A 21730-nucleotide genomic window follows, 5' to 3' on the forward strand; every position below is an offset into this window, starting at 1 on the left:
GCAAGTTTTGCCTGACCTACACGCAGGCTTCGCGCTGACTGCGGTGCTATCCTGCAGTGCTATCGTAACAGGGCTTCTCCGGCCAGCACCTTCTGGCAATCACTACCTTTCCCTTAAGACAGAGAAGTTCAACCTCGAGCACATTAGCAAGCTAACCCCCAGAAATATTGCTAGAGAGCTGATCAAACATTTGGATGCACTTTCTGTGAGTTAGCTAGCAAGGCCCAGCCCCTTCTGCTGACGTCTTTCCTCTCTATCACACATCAGACTTTTCCCAGTGGAGCTGGAGAACAGGCTTCAATGAAAACTGCCTGTTTGCAGCTCTGTGGAGATTGCAGGCACCACAATCACCATTTCCTCTACCTGACCTGGAGCAGAAACTCCATCATCAGGATAGAAAGGTACCTTGTTGCCTAGCAAAGGTGGGATGATTTATCTCTGTTTCTAGATTGGTCCCTTTTCTTTGCTGCACAGGAGAATTGTTTTCAGACTTCCAAGGAGAATGAAGCCAGGCTAGAAATCGGAGTGGATGTGCGAGAGCTGCTCTCCCAGGGAGGAGAAGGAGTCACAGGGTTTCTGTGCTTTTTGTTCCGGTGCAGCGCAGGACAATGGTTTTATCTGCCCCAGTTATAGCCCTGGGGGCTACCTTAGGGACTGCAACCAGCATCCTTGCCCTCTGCGGTCTCACCTGCTTCTGCAAATGCAAGCAACCTGGGAAAGGACTCTCAGAAAAGGACCAAGAGGAGGACACGGAAAATACTAAGCCCAGTGTGCTTCAGCCAGTCCAGCAAGTAAGACACAGTCTCTAATTTACTCTGTGATTTTTCTTTAAATGCAGAGGGTGGGAACGCAACTTCTCTGTTAGGCTACTCAGCATGTGATTTATGCTGCTTATTTATCTGCTTACTGTGTTCAGGACGTAACAAGATGTTAGTGGGAGGAGGAGTGAGGGAAAAACAGAGATAGGTTGGGTCACCCACAGAATTACCGGAGCAGGAGACAGCTGCCACAGTGCCAAAGAGAAAGCTGCTAATGGCAAAAATAGGGGAGGAGGACTGGAAACGCTGCTTAGCTGTCAAGCTAGATCACAAGGGAAATAATTTCCTGAGGAGAGAAGACTGGTCTTTACCAGGTGGCATGCAGCACTGTAAAGAGGAGATGACTCCTGCTGAGTTCTCCCATAGCAGCTATTTCTCTAACTCCGTTCACGACATCTTATGGTTCCTGCAGGATAGTTCCCTGTCAACAGCTGGCTTCTTGTGGAAAACATCCCTCCTCCTCCCTCTGCCCCTCTAACTGAGGGGATTAATTATGTGTGAAGTTAAAACAAGGCATTGAAATGATAATAAAATGCAAGTGAGAATCTAGAGTGTGATGACTGGACAATCTCATCACACTGTGAATTGCTTTTTTACTTACTATAAGAGCAATGTGGAGTATGGATAATGTCAGGCACCCCTGTGTGGTTTTTCTTTCTTGTTAGAATCTTGTTAGAAACCCCCTGATTTACTCCTGAGCTTAGTGCAAGAGAGAGCGAGGCGAATTATAGGACCCTTCTAATATACCTATTAATGGAAAACTCTCCTTCAAAGGGAAACGTTTGACTGATTTCCTTGGTTCTTTAGCACGACCCGCAGCACTGGTCAGTCCCTGAAAGAATTACCTGTTGGCTGTTGCTCCTGGTGTTTGTATGTGCCTACGTCCTTTTCACTTTCATCTAGCCATTCAACTAAACGTTATGCCATAGCAGCCAGTTCCAAAGGCCAGTGATCCATTGTATAACAGTCTTTGTTTGCCTTTTAATTATCTGAGCTGCCTATTATTTTTGTATTCTTAAAGAGCGTAGCAGGAATCCCAACTGAACGTCTCTGTGATGTTTGTAATTACATATTCAGTCTCTCTCTGGCTACCGCTCTTAGGCTCTTAGTAGAAAAGAGCCCTGGCATCCTCATGCTCCTGTTGCAGTTTGTTCTGAGGAAAAATGACCAAATCTACTAATTGTATTGTAAGATCTGGTGCAGATACACAGAATGGCGTTACCAGAGCTTCTGGTTGCTGGGGGGTGGGAGGATGGCTCCGCTGGCCATGGATGAACATCTGCACTGAGCTTAGGACTTCTCAAGAGATTGCTGCTAATTCTGAGTGTTCATCCATGAGCACGGTGAATATCTCCTAGTACCTGTTCGCATTTTCCTAGGATGAATTTCACCTGCTATTCTGTTTGATAGTTTTGTCATGTCCTTTCCAGGCTCCTTTCTTGTCTTTTCTAACCCATACAGGGGATTTGCCAACTCCTGTATATAAGGATGTACGATAATGCCGAGATTTTCCAAGTTCACTGTTAAAATGAATGAGAGGTGTGTAACTTGGACAGTCATATCACTTTGCATAGCATTTTTTCTAGCTGTTGTCTGGAAGAACACTGCCCACAGATAACTTTACCATCAGTCTCTTTCTACAAGAGACTTTTTGTTGTTGTAAACTTCTAGCTCAGAAACCTCTTAAATCTTTACTTTAACTCTATCCTTGGACTGGACATTTTTCTTTTATACAGCCTTTTGGGAAACATCTTGGGAAAGTGTTAATCTGTCTTGGAGCTTGTCCTCCGGGGTGTCATCCTGCTTGCATGACTGAAATAAGCACTAAGTCACCGTGAAGTCCAATTAAGCCTCCAGTACCCAGCAGCTATTAGGTTATGGTCCTCACAATATTTCTACATACATCGAGTTTTGCCATTAACTTAATCCAGTATTTGACCAACAGGGGATCAAATTATTCAACCTGCCCTCAGTGTATCACTATTACCTGAGTGACTGTATTCTTTTAGCATTGTAGACTTTCTAATTAGAAGTATTATTTCTAATGTTACTGTTTGTTTGGTTTTTTTTAACATGAAATCTGGCCAAATTATAGCAGCTGAATGAACATTCTGTCACAGAAAGTGCAAAATGTTCTTAGTTTGCATATTCTGTATGTTTAACAATTCTTTCCAATTAAAATAGTTTTCTTGCCAGGAACATGCATCCTCCTATGCTGTCACTGATCCAGAATCAGTCTATATACCTTGAAGGAATGAATCTCAAATTGAGTTCTGAGCTTGTGAAGTTTTATCATCTGTGTCTATGTTTATAAATTGTCCTGTCGGGACTTTTTTCTGACTCCATTAGTACACCGTATGTCCTAGTCAGTGCTTGACATACTTAATTATTGAAGCCTGTCAGGGCCAGTGATTCTGATAAACAGAGATGACGAAAGATGAAGCAAGACTGCATTTTATTCACTCGGCATGTCTCCCATGACAGTGATGCTTGTATTTGCTATAGACAGCGGCTCCCCATGGACATGCCCTGCATACATGAGGAGGAAGAGTTCGAACACAAAGATACCTCTACAGAACAATCAAAAACTGCTGTAAATTTGCAAAGTCTCAGCAAAGCCTGCAGAAGGAAGATTTCTAAACACATCCAGCAATGGCAGCAATCTGGTGCATTGTTTGAGCGGCACTGGGCAGGGACCCAGAAGGGTCAGTTGCAGCCTCCTTGCTGCTTTTGGTTTCTTTGCTTTCACACTTCTTATGCAGAACTATCTGAACTATTCTGCTCATCTCTTTATGTAAGATGCTGCTGCTGATTTGCAAAGGGAACTTCCACAGGGCACTGCTATGTAACTAGATTAGTAGACAGCACTTGGGAACAGGGCTGGCAGCAAAAATAATAAACAGAGGCAGATGCAGTTGGAAGAGGGGGTGGGCTAGTCCCACTGTGCTTGCATATGTCTCTCATCTCTAATTCTGCAGAGCAGACAGACAAGAGGAATGTTTAGACCCAGTGGAGCTCTTACTTGCCGCGTGCTGATGGATTTCCTGACTAAATATCTGGCTTTTAGCAAGTGAAAGAAAAGACTGTACTAACAATACCTCATATTTGTACGGTGTTTTTCATCCCAAAGGATCCCAAAGTGCTTCATGTGCTAGCAGCACACAGCAACGCAGGCGCACTGCTCTGGTGTGGTGGTCAGTGACTGGTAGGACAGCAGCCTTATGCAGCAGCTTCAGGAGAGAAAGAACAGCAGAGACTGCCAGCATGGCAAGCACTGTACGCCTGTTAGAAGCAACGCCTTTGCAGAACAAAAGCGACCTGGTTTTTCAAGCTGTTGTCTAGTGATTCCTAACATATTTTGCTTGGTTGGTCTGCTTGAATTTTAGAAGAATGGAAAACTGCATTTAAGGTTTGGATGAGTAACTTCAAACTTCCTATGTATTATTTTAGGACTGATGAGGCTTACATCTCTAAAAGAGGGATCTCACTTGCAGACCCGCACCGTACGACTTACATAATACCTCAACTCAGCTGAATGCTAGGTGGGCACTGCGCACAGTGACGTCTGTCTTTCTCAACCCACTTCTCTTTCAGAGCCCTTAAAATTAGACAAGACAAAATGCTATGTTACATAGCGGACTTCCTAAACATTGATGCACCGGCTGCCTTGAGAAGATGGAGTCGCTGACCTAATTAGTTCTTTACCACTGCCAAGTGCATGTAACCGTAGTGCTACGATCTCCATAAGCAGAGTATGACTAAAGAGCTAAAGACCAAGACTGCTCTCTTTCTTCAGCTCTATTTCTTGAGGAATAGGTATGCTCCCTCAGGACATGTGAACTGGAACCACAAAGTCCCAACACAGACAAGTGCTTCAGGGCATTATCTACATTCATTATTAATAGGAAACAATGAGTCTAATGAAAAACTTTAATTACAATTACGAACATTTTCTGGCTCACCCTCGATCTAAACTTAACACAGAATAGGTTGGCAAGCAGCAGAGTTGGAGAGAATCCCACTGCACAATAATCAACCAAAATGGCAGTTTTACTGCTGCTTTTTGTCTTTTGTGTTTTGGAAACATTAATAAAATCTCTTGCAAGGGTCAGGGTAATTTGCTAGTCAGCTTTCGTTCTTTACCATTGATGAATCCAAATATAAATGAATCAGGAATGATTTCAGTTGTGAGCAGACAGGATTCTTTCTTGGAACATAAGGAAAAGAGGACTGTTTTATTCCACTAAAATATTTTTCATTGTTTTGGGAGAACAGTAATGCCTTTATGACAACCTTTGCTTGGACTGCCTGAGCACTACACCGTCTTTCAAGTTCTTCTGCTCATTCCATGTTCATGATTCAGCAGGGAATTGAAATGTTAAGAACAAACTCTGACATAAATCCAAATTTCTATCCTGATATAATAAAGGGGAAATGTGTGTCTGAGGGTCAAGTGGAACTCTGGTCCCCAGAGCCAAGAGACAGTCCAAGACGCTGAGATGACCACTGAATCAACTACTTTTGGTATGCCATTGCAGGGCTCATTTGTTCAACCAGTTCTCCTTTGCCTTATTACACCGTGGTCGTACTTGTTCCAAGTGACTGTATGATCCATGCCTTTGCCTTTCTAATGCTTACTACATACTCACATAAAATGTTCTGAAATCTGTGGTGGCTATAGCCTCTTGATCTCGGATTTGACTTCAAACATCAGGGTAAAAAATACCATACTTCAGTCATAGCAAAATGAACTTCATGGTTGATTTCTGTGCTAAGAGAAAATACAGGCTTATGAAAGAAGGATTAACTGGTACAGGAACAGAGGAGTAACCAAACAATAAGAACATATCTTTTTCTTGTTGCAACCAAACATCTGTAGAGGCGTAAATCTGAAAAGACACACGCCAAGTAGAAGGGTATCAGCTTTGGCAAGAAAATCCCTGGTCATACAGGCAGCAGTTTCTACAACCCAAGAAACAATGACGGTAAGAATGACCAGAGGGACTGTCTTTTCTCCCTTTGTCCCAGCTCATTTAACATTGAAAGAATAGGAAGAATTAGCCTAATCAGTGCAAAGTAATAAACAAGGTTTTAATTTTCAGTTCAACATTAAGAAAACTGCAGAGCCAGTCCAGCCTCGAGCACTCCTGAAGTTTCCCAACATTTATGGCCCCAAACCGGTAGTAACTTCACCTGAAATTGTTAACTACACGCAGTACTCCCTGAAGACAACAGAAGAACCAACTACTGGAAAACATACTGGTTTGGATGAGAACAGGATGAAGATACAAGTCAACGAAGAGCTGTTTGTTCTCCCTCAAAACGGTAGGAGCATTTGGTCTTCAGACTAACAATTCCTTTTCTGGGTGTAGATATGTAATACCTCTGAGCAAAATGTGATTGTAGTTAGAGAAATAAATGTGAAAAGGAAGACATGGGGCGCTTTTCACTCTCTTATGAGCATTGTAAGTGAGTTCTGTCTTCAATGCATGTGTTTAATAGAAAGTAGTCATGGAGCTCATCAGGACATTCAGATAACAAAGCTGTAGTTGTGTCTGGTTGTAAATTTTTTACCTAAACATCTTTTGTGTTGAAGAATCTGGCTCACTGGAAGCAGACATTTTGTAGAAAAACATGTATTTAGTGTAGTTTTACTGAGAGCATTTGCCAGAGTATGGGTGAAATATCTGGCCAAAACTAGGCAGAGTATCTCCTCCAGGACAAATGCTAGCTGTCCAGCCACTGTCCTTGTCAGGGACATTGGCAGCTTCTACTTTATTTTCTCTGCTGCTTTTTTTCCACCAGTTTGGTGAAATGGTCTTGGCTTCTTGTAATGTGCAGTGAAACCAAAGGCTGACACCTCAGACATTTTTGCCAAATAGAATTCTTGTTTTCCAGCCAGCCCAAAGGGTAACATGCCAAAGCCTGGAACATAAGATTCCTGGAGCCTGAGAGAAAATGCAATGTTAATTATATACATCTTGCAGCATGTCTGGGTTGCTTCCATACTGATTTTTTACCTTCACAGCTGTCTTTTAACAGGATAATTGACTCTTATGGTTACCACATTAATAAACCCTTCCTGAAGATTTGCCAGAGACAGAATGCATCTGTCACGATTTTTTTAAGAGAACTCTTTTTAGTTTTTTAAAATTGCTTGAGATTATATTTTTGTCCTTCTGGGAGGACGATTGCTACATTCACTCCTTCACCCTGAGACTTGGGAGTATGGAAAAGAAAGTACTATGGGAAGCAGCTGCATTGGAGGAAGAGACTGTCTGAGCCACATCCTTAGGTGTCAGGGAGAAGATTATAGGGTAGAGAGGCTGCATGTAGGCTAAAGCTTTATATAAGTGCGCTGCACCGCTAATGGCACAAGCAAGTTTGCTTCCCGCTGTGTCTGATTTCATAACTTAAGTATTGCTGAAATAAAGCAAGAACTGTTGCGTTCTCCTTTCGGTGCTACATCGAACTGGTCTGGACTGTGGCTGAGATTTTTAGGAGGAAATGTCCTGGTCCCACTATTGTTTTCTCTACGAATCAGAACTGACCTTGCAAATAACAGCTTTTGATGACAAAAAGCTGTGGCTTTCCTTTTGGTCTTGCAACCTGCTTTATTTCAGTATGAAATATGTAATGGACTTCAAAATCACACGTGGAGAAACTGCCTGACAGCTTCCCAAGCTCATTATCTTCAACCTGGTCAAGCGCTATGGAAACAGATGTCTTCTGCATAACAAAGACTGTATTGTTAAAATTAAAAAACGTTTAGAGAGGTCTGAACTAACGCAGAGTTGCATGGTAGCTCAAAAGCCGAATCAAGTTCTCATTCCAAAGAACACAAGATTTAATTCACCAATGAGAGTTAAAAACAATTTAAAACAATACAACAAGTAATGAATGTGGTTTAGACACCTTGGCCTAGGCACCAGGTGAAAGAGCAAGTATGTGAACCGTCTTAGAGCACAAGGTGGTAGAGAGAAGAAGGCTTGTCCAAGTGCTGTAAAAAGAGCTGAAAGTGTGAGAAAACAGAGCAAAAAGGAGATATGGTGATGGGAGAAGAAGGAACATAAATTATATTCCTACATACAAGGTGCAAGAATAGTAAGACATTTAGAAAAAAGTCGAGTCGAGACAGGGTGGATTTGTTCTCCTTGGAAGTTGAAGACCTGCTTGCTAAAGGGGTTATTTCAGTTCCAGGTGTGGTAAAGGATGTGTGTGTCACGGAGCACTTGAACCCCCAGAGGGCAGCCAGCTGTAACCAGGCCCCGGAGCTGCGCTACTCCCTTGTGTATGATCAACAAAAAGCCGAGCTGCGTGTGGCCCTTCTGGAAGGTAAGGGGCAGAGATCTTCCACTGGTGATTCTCCCTCTGGAGGGTACAAGATACTTGTTGATTTTGTAGAGAGTTCCCCTCCTACCTTAAAATCAACACGTGTCTCCAGGACCCCCAGACGTTTCACTGGTTCTGGGCTTGCAGAATAGAAATACCTGGCAATGTCACTGCTTGACGTGAGCGTGCAGGGCATGGCTTGGGAACAGCTGTTTGCACAGCTCAAAAGCAGAAGTCAGGAACCAGGATGGGCTCCTCCAGTCCCAGGCATGATACAAAGCAACGTTGTCTTTTTATTTTTTCCTTTGGGGGCAGGGGGAAGGAGGTTGCTATCTCCTTCCTCTCTATAACTTTCATTCTTCAACTTGACCCACTCCCTACTGCCTCTTCCTCAAGCCAAGTCAAAGGCTGAGCTGGAGATACCAGACTTATCTTGCAGGCCCCTGAGGAAGGTCCCTCTAGCTGCGCCTGGCCAGGCGGCCAGGCTCTGTCTCACTCTCTGAAGCAGGAACTGACAACTGTATAGCTGCTCCACTCAGGGCTGGAGCACCATCAGTTCCTCTGGGAAAGTAAAATAAGCTGACTGAATAATTCATGCGCAGTGCACGTCTCTGTGGAAACCTAATCAAATCACAGCCTCTGAAGCGAGAATTGAAAGGGTGCTAAATGGCAGCCACTGCCATGGGTCGCCTGCCAGCAGCAAGCCCACAGCTTCCCTCCAGGGTGGACACCCGCGCCTGCAGGCTGCCACCCTGGCTCTCCTGCACGCGTGCTCCTCCCTGGATGCCCCACTGCCGCCTGGGCAGGATCCGGCTCTGCTCCCCGGCTCTGCTCCCCTGAGAAACCAGGAGACCCAGGTGAACCATGCCACCTGGAAGCTCAGGAGCTCCTTGGACTGGCTGCAGCAAGGACTTCAGTTTTGCCCACAAAGCCATACTGACCCCTCGAAGAAAGGCGTGCTCCTCTTGTTGCGGAGAAGGCAGCGCAATTCTGTTGATGCAACTGAGGAGGAGCGTGAAATGCCATTCTCACTCTAGGCTTTTCAACATAAAAGGGATATAAACTTAGGGATGAATGTCTCTTGACATCACGACAGATCTTTTGGGCTGTGGGATGGCTTCTGAAGGAGCCATTTACCAGAGGTTGGAAAGCAGAATGCAATAACCCTTAGACATACCCCACACTGGCCTGCAGGGGTGGATGTGTGCCAGGAGGGAGGTCTCTCCCATCTCTGATATCTGTGACTGACCATCTTGCTTCTAAAGCCTTTGTAAGAAGCTTTCTTTGCGTGCCAAGGTAAAAGTAAATGAGAGCTGCCCATCCCTGTGCCATGCTGTGTCTCATCTCATTGCTACTCTGCATCTTTCAAGAGAGCGCGTTTCCTTGAACACAGCTGTTGCTCTCCCAAACACTAACAGAATCCTTCTGCAGTCGCAGAAGGACAAGGACATTGTGGAGCATGAGGAAAACACCACAGCATGGGCTCACGGCTTAGTCTGCCCCGTGCAAGCAGGAACAGGGGTCAATGTCTATGCAGCTGTTTTATTTTATGGCTCTCATGAAATAAGCGATTTAGCCACAGATATTTCAGGGTTGTCTTTTGTGAGAGGTCTTTACAATCAATCTTTCTTTTCCAGCTATGCATGGCAGAATGAGTGGGGACCAAGACGCTGGCTGCCATTGCTATGTACTGGGCACACTGGTGAGCAAGTCCGGTATTGCTGAGGCCCAGACAGAGCTGAAGAAGAAGGTGCTTCACACCCTCTGGGAGGAGGTCCTGCGATTCCCATTAACGGAGGAGGAGATGCCAGAGGGGACACTGACTCTCACCCTTAGAAACTGCGACAAGTTCTCCAGACACAGCATTGTGGGGGAACTCAAACTGAGCCTTGCTAACGTGGAGGATTCCTTTGGGACGGCCCAGTGGGAAAGGCTAAAGACCCCAGAGAAGGTATGGACTCAGCCTGTGTCGGTAGTCCTGAAACTCTAAGGGTTAATTAGAGACAAGAGAAGCCCTCTTCCAAGAAGGCTGCGTGTCAGTGGGTGGCTTTGTTTGTTTGGAACCAGGTTTAGAGGGGTGATGTGTGCCTGCAGAGGTCACTCAGCGCTGGTCTGTGTTGGTCTGTAGCTAACCATTTCAGAAAGCAATCAAAGGCCCATCAGCCCAGCTCTTCCACCTACAGCTCCCAGCAGTTAAGATGTGTCAAAACTCCCTCTCCTCTTCCCGCAATTACATGACATTCTGACACTGATATCTGTAATTCAAAGCCTATGTCTAGAAAAAGTTACGTGAGTTTCTGTGAATTAGCGATGCAGGACCGTGGTGGCAAGTGCTGAAATACCAGAGAGTGCCTACAGAGCAGGACGGAGGGACTCTGCGGAGCTGGGTGCAGGTAGGGCATGCGGTGGCACCTCAAGGAGCCTTAAGCTAGGAGTGAAATACATTGTTGGGAATGAAATGTTTGACTGCTGAGCGCTTATCCTTGCTGGGATCAATCCAGCAGTGCTATTCATTCTGGGAGATGTCAAAATATCACTCATTGCATTGTGTTGGTTTTCTTAAACATCAAAACCTCCCTTTCCTTCCTTATCCACACTTCCCCAGCTGCACAGACAGGGAAAATGGAGGGAAGGATTCCAACAGTACTTGAGGTAGGTACAGGGGATGCTTCATATGCACTAACTTCTTGCACATTTCCTCAGGAGTCTTTTCCCTGCCATGAATAGATTATTCTTCTAGCAGCAGCAATACACTTAACAACATGGCACCAGGGCACTGCTATTGTTGCTACTAGTACATCGCTACAAACAGGTACCTATTGTACTTTGGCATGGTACGGGGTGAGCAATGCAAAACACCACCAGCATTGTCGCTAAGCATGCTGAAATAAATTATTGTCTGTCACCATCAGGGGTGAGGGCTCTCCACTGAGTTGGCCATAGAGACAGAGTACAGAGTTAGCATTTGTGATTTCCAATAATGCTAATTTATCTGATCACCACTTGAATGCTAATAGGGCTGGCCACTCTAAAAAACCTCTGGCAGAGAGAGAGGCAGCAGAAACAAATGGGTGGTCTGAATCAGTTTAATAAACTTCAAGCACAAAGCTAAATACTTGCCTAATAGCTGTGAATTGAAACGAGTTCCCAGTCTGCTGCTGTAAAAAGAGGTGTCCAAAAGAAATTATTCCAATATAATGATTTAAATTCCTAAACTGAGATAGATGGACCCCCCCTACCCCCCTTATCTACTGTAGTATCTGCTTTGTAAGCAATCCCCAAGGAACAGCCTGTTCACAGCAATGGTCAGCTGTCACTCAAGTACACCTGATGGAGTCCTGACACACTGGGTACTCTGCCTCGGTCCAGCTTCACAACTATGCAGAGAAACAGGGCAGCATTCATTTCTTCTCCAGCTGACAGCACAAGGTTAACACTAGCAGTACTGCTGAACAGTGCCCCAGTTTGAGCTGAGGATGTGCAGTGAAAGCTGAATTTGCGTCATCTGGGACCTGAGAGAGCCAACCATTGCACAGATAGCTTATACACAGATCCTGAATGATTCATGGAGAACCAGAGCGGGAGGGAGTGAGGAAGAGCTGATCAAAAAAGAGGAGCTATTTTTGACAGCATCCATCCAGGAACAAAGTTACTGGGCTTTGTTTAAAGTCTGACATTTCCTTGAAAAGCCATGAGCTGCAGAAATTTCATTCCTACCTTCCCAGTAATTCTCCCGCACGCAAGGGAAGGAGCTCAGAGGGGAGCTTACAGCTAACCAGGTAATGTAATTAGTATTCAGGAATTCATGGACTGCTGTGAGCAATGCAAAGCGTAGATATTGCAGACTGATATCCTTATCTTGTCTTCCTTCCCTCCCAGTGCGGTGCTAATGACAGTGATGATAGTGGCTCCTTGCATAGCACCTTCCCTTTTGTGATTTCACGGTGCCCTGCACACGTAATACATTGATGCTTTCTATCCTTATTGCACAGAAAGGAAGACTGAAGGTCTGGTGGTTGTGTGAATTTGCAAGGTTGCAGCACAAAGTGCAGGTTGTGGATTTAATAGGAAAAAGAAAAAAAAAAACAAAACCCAGAAGGAGGGGAAAGGAAAAGTACCTCTCGCTTGGTCTCTTCACACAAAACTCCAGCAGAGACCAACCGTTGTAGGTTTTGGTTTCGTGTGGATATAGGTTGATCAAAAACTTCATCAGAATATTAGGAGCTAGAAAGCCATAAGCACAAGATGTGACATGCGTGTACAATGTGTGTGTTTGTGCGTTTGTGCATGCGTGTGTGCGTGCACGTTTACAGAGCCCTGCCACCCCTTACCCCTCCGATCTCCACTGTATCTGTCTGTGCCTGGAGCTACAGGAACCAAATTCTAGCCAAGAGCTATAGAGTGGGACCTGGTGAGATGTAGAGGGATAAATAAACAAAAGCAGCATATGACTTGCCTAAACAGTGGTTTTGTATTGAGGTGGTATTTGGATTTGTCCCTCCATGTACGAATACCTTTTCTTTGGTAGTGGACATACAGCCATTTGAATCTGCCTCAGTTTGGTTTTATGTGTGGGGTTTTTTAAGATCCACTTAGATTTAGGACAGGATTTATGTAAGTGAAGTGCATATGAGCCCTTCATCGCTACCTGCCTGCATGAAAAAAAAAAAGATTTACTTGGGTTGATTTGGGATTGAATTTCAGGCTTCCTTGCTAACGGCCTCCCACCTGATTTGTGCACGACAAATCAGTCATTCAAACCAGACAGCGATGACAGCCGTGTTTTCTGCAGAGTCAGTCAGCTCATGCGGGGCCTGTCCTTGCCTGTTGCGAGTAACCGGGTGAAAACTTAATTTGAAATATTTATGGCTCACTTAGAAGAGGGAGCGCGGAGCACAGAAATGGCCTGGAGAAGGGCTGTGTGCCCTAAAGCCTGTAAATCAATCTGAGGAGTCCAAAGGGAGTCTATTGAAAAGACATTGGCTTTCTGGGGCTCTTTTGGGCCATTAACCTCACTCTAAACCAGGTTTCTGTCACAGGCTCCTACTCACGGAGAGAATAACTGCTCCCCTTTTGCCCCTCACGGCAGGCTGGCAGCGCTGCGCACCCCGGCGCGGGCCTTCTCTCCTTCCTCGCCGGCTCCCGAGGAGGGGTCGGCATTGCTCTCCAGGGGAGAGCGAGGGGCGGTGTGGTTATGTCCCGCCGCTTCCCCTCGGGGGATGCCGCTCCAGGGCAAGCGGGAAGGAAGGGGAGGAAGGCCAGGAGGCGAAGAGGCCAATCGCTAGTGGGAAGAAAGGAATAAGAAAAGAAAAGGGGAAAAACCCAAGCGTGGGCCCTGACGCGGAGACCCGGTGGTTCAGAGCCTTTGCCCTGGAGGAAATGCCGCAGGGGCAGCGGGGAGAGCGGCGCACAGGCCCGAGGGAAGACAGGCGGGGAAGGGAGAGTGAAGTACTGTGCCGAGGTCGTGGAGGATTTCGGGCTGGCTGGGTTTTCCCCACAACAAGTAAGGGTGTCAGAAAAGGTTCAGCTCCAGCGCCAGGGCCTGGCTGTGTGGCACAGGCCCGGGTGTCGCCTACTCTTCCCCAGGGAGCCCTACGCTCCTGCTAGGCGGCGCGGAGCGGGGTCCACACCTGGTCAGGGCCTCCTCACAAGAAGGGCAGCTGAAATGAAGAGTGAATTAAGAACAGCAGTAGTGGAAGTAGGGGACATAAATAGAGGGCAGCTAGATAATCACTCAGAAAAGGAGTATCTGACTACGTGCATGTAGTTCAGCCCCAAATCCTCTTCTCCTGACTAAATATTCCACTAAAAGTAGACGTTAGGAAGCAGTTACTTCCCAGCAACAAAAGAAAGCAGTAACATGATCAGGCCTTATGTGAGGAGGAGCCCTCTCAGACATCTTTGCCTGGTTTATTCTCATCAAGTGTAACTGGAAAGATCTCCTGTACAAAGACAGGGAGACAACTTGGTCGGACCACGACCTTCCACCCATCACCTTGAACTATTTAGTTTTCCTAATGTTATGGCCAAGATTGTATAAAAAATTAACCCTTCATGTGTCTCCATTTCCAGGAGCCGTCTACGGGCCGTGGGGAGGTTCTGCTCTCTATCAGCTACCTGCCAGCAGCTAACCGCCTGCTGGTGGTGATTATTAAGGCTAAAAATCTGCATTCCAAGCAGCTGAAAGATCTACTTGGCAACGGTGAGTAGGATAGCAAGAAAACAGAGACTGTTGTTTCTGCAATTTTGTAAATCTAGAAAGAAAGTGGGAAGGGTGGTGTTTGGCAGAAAAAAATAGATGTTTGGCTTAGAAAGCCAAAGAGATTTGAGTAATTTCTAAAAAGTGAACACCAAAGCCACCAAGATCAATGTTTCTTATGTTCTCTCTCTCAGTCTGATGTCACCAGTTAAAATTCTCTTGCATTCATTTTGTTGCATGCTCATTAATATGGTGTCTCTCTCCACTCCCTATACAGATGTTTCTGTCAAGGTGACACTGAGGCATCAGTCCTTGAAGCTGAAGAAGAAGCAGACCAAACGTGCAAAACACAAGATCAACCCTGTGTGGAATGAGATGATCATGTTTGAGGTGCCTCATGAGCTCCTGCGTGCCTCCAGCGTGGAGCTGGAAATGCTGAGCCAGGATGGTGCTGGGCAGAGCCACGTGCTCGGCAAGTGCAGCCTGGGCTTGCACGTCACAGGCACGGAGAGGAACCACTGGGAAGAAATGCTGAGGAACCCCAGGAGACAGATAGCCATGTGGCACCAGCTCCACGTGTAGGCTCATCATGATTACTGCCAACCATATTTCCACCAGGCCTCTAAGCCTGGGGGAATAAGCTGTATTTCACCTCCCACCTTCCCCTCCACGAAGCTGCTCAGCACAGCATTCCTTTTACACCACCTTCTCTGATTTTCCTGCCTCATCTTAGCCCAGGAAACTGTCTGGACAATCTCTTACCTAATCAAGTGGTTCTCTCAAATTTGACTGCCTGGATGATTTGAATTAATTTTATCAGCCTGCCCACTGCCATTTCTGTAAGGTCCCTGTTTCTGTAGAGGAGCAGAGGGGACCAAAGGTATCATGAAAATGTAAGCCACTCCTTGGCCTCTGACAGTCACCCAAGTCTCTTGATGAGTGCTGGCTCCATAATCACAAACATGCAGCAGATGTTTTACCAGTCACTGTTTTTCATAATACTTTACAAGACTGTGAGAAATGAAGATCACAAAACTAACTGCAGATCCAAAGTATCGGTATGAAAGAGAGAGTGAAGCCAATGTGCAGTAGATGGATACTAGAAGAAGATACAGAACTAAGGGAGAGAACAGAAGAAGGAGTGAGACAGTCAACACTATCATCCTGTGTAGCCTTTGAAGCAAACACTGCCAAACAAGTCGTCAAATACCTTCCTTCACTTTTGTTTCCTGGAGTATTTGACACCTTGTATTTAGGATTCATGAAAACTGCTGAAAATGTGAACGTTTCATGATCCTTTAGCAGAATACCTATATCTTCTGCCTTTCTACAGTGTCACCCAGGAAGACCCTAAACATGGACAAAAAGTTATTATTGATGTTGCCTCCAAAAACTTGGACCAAATCTTTCTGCTTACTGCCATCTTTTCTGTTTGGGTTTTTCTGAGCTAGAAAGTTTCAAATACCCTCATTATATTCCAGGCAACGTCTAAGACTAAAGAAAAGAAGTGGAATAATTTCATACCTTAGCAGTTGATTGACGGTTTTGGTTTGACAGTTAACTATCGGCACTCAAATCCTCATACCAGCATTACTTGAAGACAACCCTTAAGAACTGCCATGTATTTCATCACTTCCAGACAGAAGGAACTCACCGACCAGACAGACTCTCCGGGGCTTGTTTTTTTGTGTGCACTTTCAAGATTTGACGTGGCTTAAATGTTACTGTTTACTGTCCTTTTTTGTGTCTAGATGGACTGAAAGTCTGGCATTGGCAGTGATGATGTTATGACCCCATAAGCACACTGCTTGTCCTGCCACTTTATTTCAAGTAGTAGACACAGATTTAACGGACTTGCATGGGAAGAAGGCATCCAAAAATCGAAAACCAGAACCATATAGTTTGTAGCACTGAAAACCTCAGAGAACTTCATTTTTGCAGGATCGGCTTGACCCTCTGTTTAACTCAAAATACTAAGCTAGGCTTTAGCTAGTATCCATCCCATTTTGATGACTTAGTCAAACAAGTCTAGCACACTGTCAAGTGAAGGCGCCCACCCTGTTGGCAAAGGGAAACCACCAGAACCAGTATCTGAAAACTGGCTGAAGCACCAGGCACAGAGGGCTACGAACAGGGGAATGAAGTTCAGCTGGAAGCCAGTCACTAGTGGTGACTGGGGCTGGCAGTGGGACTGACACTGTTTAACATCTTCATAAATGACCTGGACAATGGGGCAGAGCGTGCCCTCAGCAAGTTTGCAGATGATACAAAACTGGAAGTAGTGGTTAATACACCAGGCGGTTGTGCCGCTGTTCAGAGGGATGTGGAGAGGCTGGAGAAACGGGCTGACAGGAACCTCCTGAAGTTCAACAAGGAGAAGTGCAAAGTCCTGCACCTGGGGAGGAACAACCCCATGCACCATTGCAGGGCCAGGGGCTGACTGGGGGCTGAAAGCAGCTTTCCAGAAAAGGACCTGGATGTCCTGTTGGACACCAAGTTGAACAAGAGCCAGCAATGTGCTCTTGCAGCAAAGGCGGCCAACAGTGTCTTGGGCTGCATTAGGAAAAGCATTGCCAGCAGGTCAAGGGGGGTGATCTTTCCTCTCTACTCAGCACTGGTGAGGGCACATCTGGAGTGCTGTGTCTGGTTCTGGGCTCCCCAGTGCAAGAAAGATACGGACTTGCCGGAGAGAGTGCAGCAATGGCCATGAAGATGATTAAGGGACTGAGCATCTTCTGGCGGAGGAGAGGCTGAGAGCTGGGACGGTTCAGCCTGGTCAACAGAAGGGTCGGCGGGGGGGACTTATTATGTATAAATACGTGATCTGGGAGAGGAGAAAAGAAGATGGAGCCAGACTCTTCTCAGTGGTGTTCAGTGACAGGACAAGAGGCAAGGGCACACATCGCAATACAGGAAATTCCATTTGAACACATAATAAAAAACAAATTAAAAAAAAGTTTTTTACTGTGAGGATGGTCAAACACTGGAACAAGCTGCCAAGAGAGGTTGTTGAGAGTCTCCATCCTTGGAGCCACTCAAAATCTGATGGGATACAACACTGAACAACCTGGTCTAGTTTACCCCGCTTTGAGCAGGGGCGGGTTTGGACAAGATGATCTCCAGAGGTCCTTTCCATCCTCAATGATGCTGTGATTCTGTGAAGAAACCAACAAGGTTGATGCACACTGAAAACTCTGTTATCTTTACACTGCTATTCCCTTTCTAGGTGGTGTAGCCAGGAGTTACAGGATCATTTTGAAGAGAGTGATAAAAACAGCTTCGACCAAACAAACAAACAAACAGAAAAGCAAAGTATGCCAATGAATCTTATACCCAATGTTTTAATCTCTGATATCGCTCCACTGGCTAGAGGGGATTTAAACAAAAAGAAAATTGACTTCTTGTTTTGCTCTATGGGTTTTTGTTTATTAACAAAAAGCTGTAGGATACTGTGAATAAAATAGACACGAGGTTTTAGTTGATAGTGAATTCTTAATAGTTGCTATGTTCACGATTTGCCTGTAGATATTCCTATAGATTTGGAATCATTATTTCCATTTAAGTGCAAAATTCATTGTTATGTTGGCCTATTCTACACATAGGTTCCTGCCAGCGCTGTGATTCTTCCTTCTTTTTAGAATAATGATAAGAAGGATAACTTCATGGTACGGTGCTGTTTGGCTGGCACCGGAAAGCCTGAAGGGCCAAATATTTGCTTTACTGCAAAGAGATTTCTCTAGTTCTGCCTCCTGCTTATTTTTATGAGCCTTTTATAACATTTTGGTGACTGACTGTAAACAGCATTATCTGCCTCTGCCCCTGGTGATTTTGGCACACCCTGTAATTAGATAGCAATCCTATAGTATCTGAAGGAATAGCCCCTTGCAATCTGATTTTGCTGTGACAAAATAATGTCCTCTTTTACAGCAGAAAAATATGTGTATACACACTACTTAACCACAAACTTGTCTTACGAGCAAAGTGGTGCCATCAGTGTTAAAGTAGGTGTTGTTCCCTCCTTTGCTGCAATAGGATTTAAATGGGGAAGAGAGGAAGAGTGAAAATGCTTGCATCTTTCCCGGCTGGATCTTTTTTGTTGTCTGGCGTTTTAGCCTGGAAAGAATGTTTCTCACGTTCAGGGCAGCCTGAACAAAGACTGCGAGGCAGCCAGTTGCTGCGCTGCGCTGGGGATGAAAGCAAGCGCAATAAAGGGTGCTGGCTGTCCTGAACAGGAGGAATGCTGCGTACGTGTGGTACCGGAGGGGCAGGGATGCTCAGCCTGGGCCCTTTTGAACTCTGTTAATAGAAGCTGTTTGTCATCACATTCCAGCACCTGCCCTTATCCCTCTGAATGTCCCGTATCGCCTGTTTAGCAATGCTTGTATGTCCCTGAGCCCCAGCACCCCAAGGGCCCGACGTGCTAGACTGGCCCAAGCAGACAAACTGCGGGGAGTTGCTGGGGTAGATGACAATGTCACGAATAGAAACAAAAAGTATTTGGAAATGCTCAGTGCCATCGTATCAAGCAGCTTCAGCAGTATGGGCTGTAGAAGTATCATCACTTAAGTGCAACATGGCCAGAGAACAGAGCCAGACAGCCCCATGGTTTTCAGCTTCTGAAACTCTAAATACAGGAGCATCAGCGAGCACCACAAACGTCTTAAATTAAAGGGTGCTGCTTATAAACAGCATCGTAAGAGAAGAAGCAAAAAACCAATTATGGCAATTAGTGTTCTTAAGCTACATGTGTGATCAAAAATAGCCATTAGATTCCCCAATGGCTATTCAGTGGTTGTACTGATTATTTTTCCTACTACAACCCATTAACATGACGAAGCTGGAAGCAAAGAGACTGTAGGGAGGAAGTTAAAAAAAGGCGGGGGGGGGCAGTCTACCTGGTCAGAATGAACAATCCTTTTCACAAAGGACGAGAGAGTTGCGAGTTTAACGACAGGGATTCACAGTCCCTCGTCCAGTGACAGAAACTAAACACCACGACTACTGTAAAACAGAATGAGAAATGCAGCTCCCATACTGCATCCAGCATCACCTGGGAGAGGTGGTCTCCTGCTGTGGCCTCTGTTCAGAGGAGGGGACTGAGAGGCCAGAGGAAATAACTTGTGACTGCATTAAGGAGTTACTTGGTTAAAATATAGATTGTAGCCATATGTTGCTTTGCCTTGACCTGCTCTCAGAGCTAGATCTTCCCGGAGAAATGATCTAGTTTGATTTTAGGCAATTTGTGCTACAGTAGAAGAGATTAAAAAGCACAGTTCATCGCTAGTCACTAAAACATTTCTGGGATGTTTAGACTCGTTACTACCCTCAGCCCCCTTCCCCAGTTGTAAGGGGGAGTGGTTGCAGCTGGTCTCCTGTAAGGGTAACATCTGTTCAGTGCACAGTTTTCCCCTCACTCCTTGTCCCAAATACGCTTCCATGGTGATAGGAACCATGTTTGCTTTGCAAAGAGGTAATACATCAGAAATTAATGGAAAATTCCCTTCAACAGGGCCGGGAAAATTTGCAGGCTCAACTGTTCTCCCAGGCATGACTGTGCTTTCAACACCTTGAACAAAAGTACTTTGCATTTTGCTAGCATCTGTCATCAGTATTATCTGGCAGTAGTGTCCAAAGACACCCATTTTTTTTTTCCGGAATGGAGGCGGTTGTAATTTGGGCTCTGGAAATACAGCCCAAGGTTTGCCCAAATTTTCCTGATGTCTTAAGATGAGTTGAGCACGATGATGTTTAGTAAGAGCTGGGAGCTAAGGTGGCCTGGACCACGCTTCTTGCACTCTTATGAAGGTCAATTTGAAGTTTGATTGAATTGAAGGGCAGAGCTTTGGTAGCATTTTTTGTGTGTTTCAGAATTTAACTAAGTCTCAAAATATATTTGGTTCATTTGCTGAAAGATAAGCATGATAAGTAAATACTAATACTTGACACTTTATATTGTTTCTTCTGTTGGTAACAATCAAATTGCGCAAGAATAGTAGCAAAGTACAATAGTGCTTCGTGGCCTTCCAGCATGAGAAGGCGTTTCTGCTTACTTGGTCCTTTAGTGTCCCAGTATGTTTATTGTACAGAGCCAGATACTGTTTGTTAGGACTCTATATTGTTCACACAGTCCAAAGCACAAAGATAGAGCGTGAGGCTCAGCCATTGTGTCTAATGTCACAGCACAAGATGTAAATCACCGCAAGTAAATAATTCCAAACTGTGTCAACAGTGTGTCTGCGTTGTTTACTCTAGGGGAAGTCCCCTCTGCTTGCAGCTCATGTCAGGGGGACAAAGTACTGGGGTGAGTCAACAGAAGGTCCTCTGAAGGGTGTCATCAAGGGATGGGCGTACGATGAGAAGGGGAGCAGTCAGCAATGGAGTCCAATCATAGGAAATCTATTGGCTTTTTCAGCAGGGTGGCAGCTAAACAAAGCTGTAAAGGCTTTCCTGCAGCTGTGAGGAGGTTAGGGAATAGGATCTGGGAATCAGGTTCCTCCCAGATACTGGCTCCATCTCCGAAACAAAACTAAGTAGTGAATTTGGATTCAGTCTTTTTGCCGATCCCAGTACTTTCAAGGTGGTGCTGATGATACGCTCTAAACTGTGCATCTGTAAGGAGGAATACCTACTTAGCTGACCTAATACCATCACGGGAATTAGCTGGTTCCTAACAAGACACAGAGATCAAAAACTGCACATAAAAGTAAGAGAAAACAGATTTTTGGGGCAGGAGTGGGAAGTATTTCTCTCTCTGACAGTTTGGGGGCACCCCCTCCCCCATCACAGCCAGTGTTAAAGCACAGGAGAAACCACAAAGTGAGTCTGATGGAGCCCCAGGCTGCTGCTGGCTTCGCAAAGAGGGTTGCTACCAGCATGTTAGCTGCGCGGCGAGGCTGGTGCTACTGAAGCATTTGCCGTAGAGGTGGAGGGAAAGGAGCTGTATTTTTGCCGTGCAGGGAGTTGAACACGGGTGGTGCATTTGCCAGGGACAATCCTTCCTGCCTAGGGGATTACAGCAGGGTTACTCAGTAATTCCCAGCCCCGTGGATTGAAAAGCAGCAATAGCTGCCGCAGAACCATTCGTCTCTTAACCCTGCTGTTCATTGTCACTTTGGATTTATTAGAAGCTTTTTTCCCCCCACGGTATTTAAAAATTAAAATGGGACTGGCCCGTAATCCTCTGTCTGCCAGGAGAGAGCGGCACCTAATCCAGCAGCTGTGTCGCACCCATTACCAGTGCTAGCCCTGGAGGTTTGCAGCCGGTTCCTCCGCTTCCCTGAACTCTTAGTGACCGCTGAACGTGGAATAAACCCAGCGAGGAAGGGGCTCCAAGATGTCCCTGAGAAGACAGCTCAGACCTCAAACCTGCCTGTTACCCAGT

At 45.5% G+C, this 21730-nt stretch overlaps 1 protein-coding gene across 2 annotated transcripts; it reads left to right on the forward strand.

Moving 5' to 3' along the window:
• Positions 1–271: 271 nt before the first annotated feature.
• On the forward strand, positions 272–17282 carry SYT13 (synaptotagmin 13). 2 transcript variants are annotated; one of them, XM_075152533.1, is made up of 6 exons: positions 272–791; positions 5921–6143; positions 8019–8153; positions 9788–10101; positions 14223–14352; positions 14627–17282. In XM_075152533.1, the coding sequence occupies exons 1-6, from the start codon at positions 609–611 to the stop codon at positions 14929–14931; spliced, it is 1290 nt and encodes a 429-aa protein (XP_075008634.1). In that variant the 5' UTR covers positions 272–608; the 3' UTR covers positions 14932–17282. The 2 variants fall into 2 exon arrangements, with proteins under 2 accessions (XP_075008634.1, XP_075008632.1); XM_075152531.1 differs by having other exon boundaries at positions 300–791; positions 8013–8153.
• Positions 17283–21730: the final 4448 nt, after the last annotated feature.

This window comes from Calonectris borealis, chromosome 5 (genome assembly GCF_964195595.1).
Source record: "Calonectris borealis chromosome 5, bCalBor7.hap1.2, whole genome shotgun sequence".
Classification (NCBI taxonomy): domain Eukaryota; kingdom Metazoa; phylum Chordata; class Aves; order Procellariiformes; family Procellariidae; genus Calonectris; species Calonectris borealis.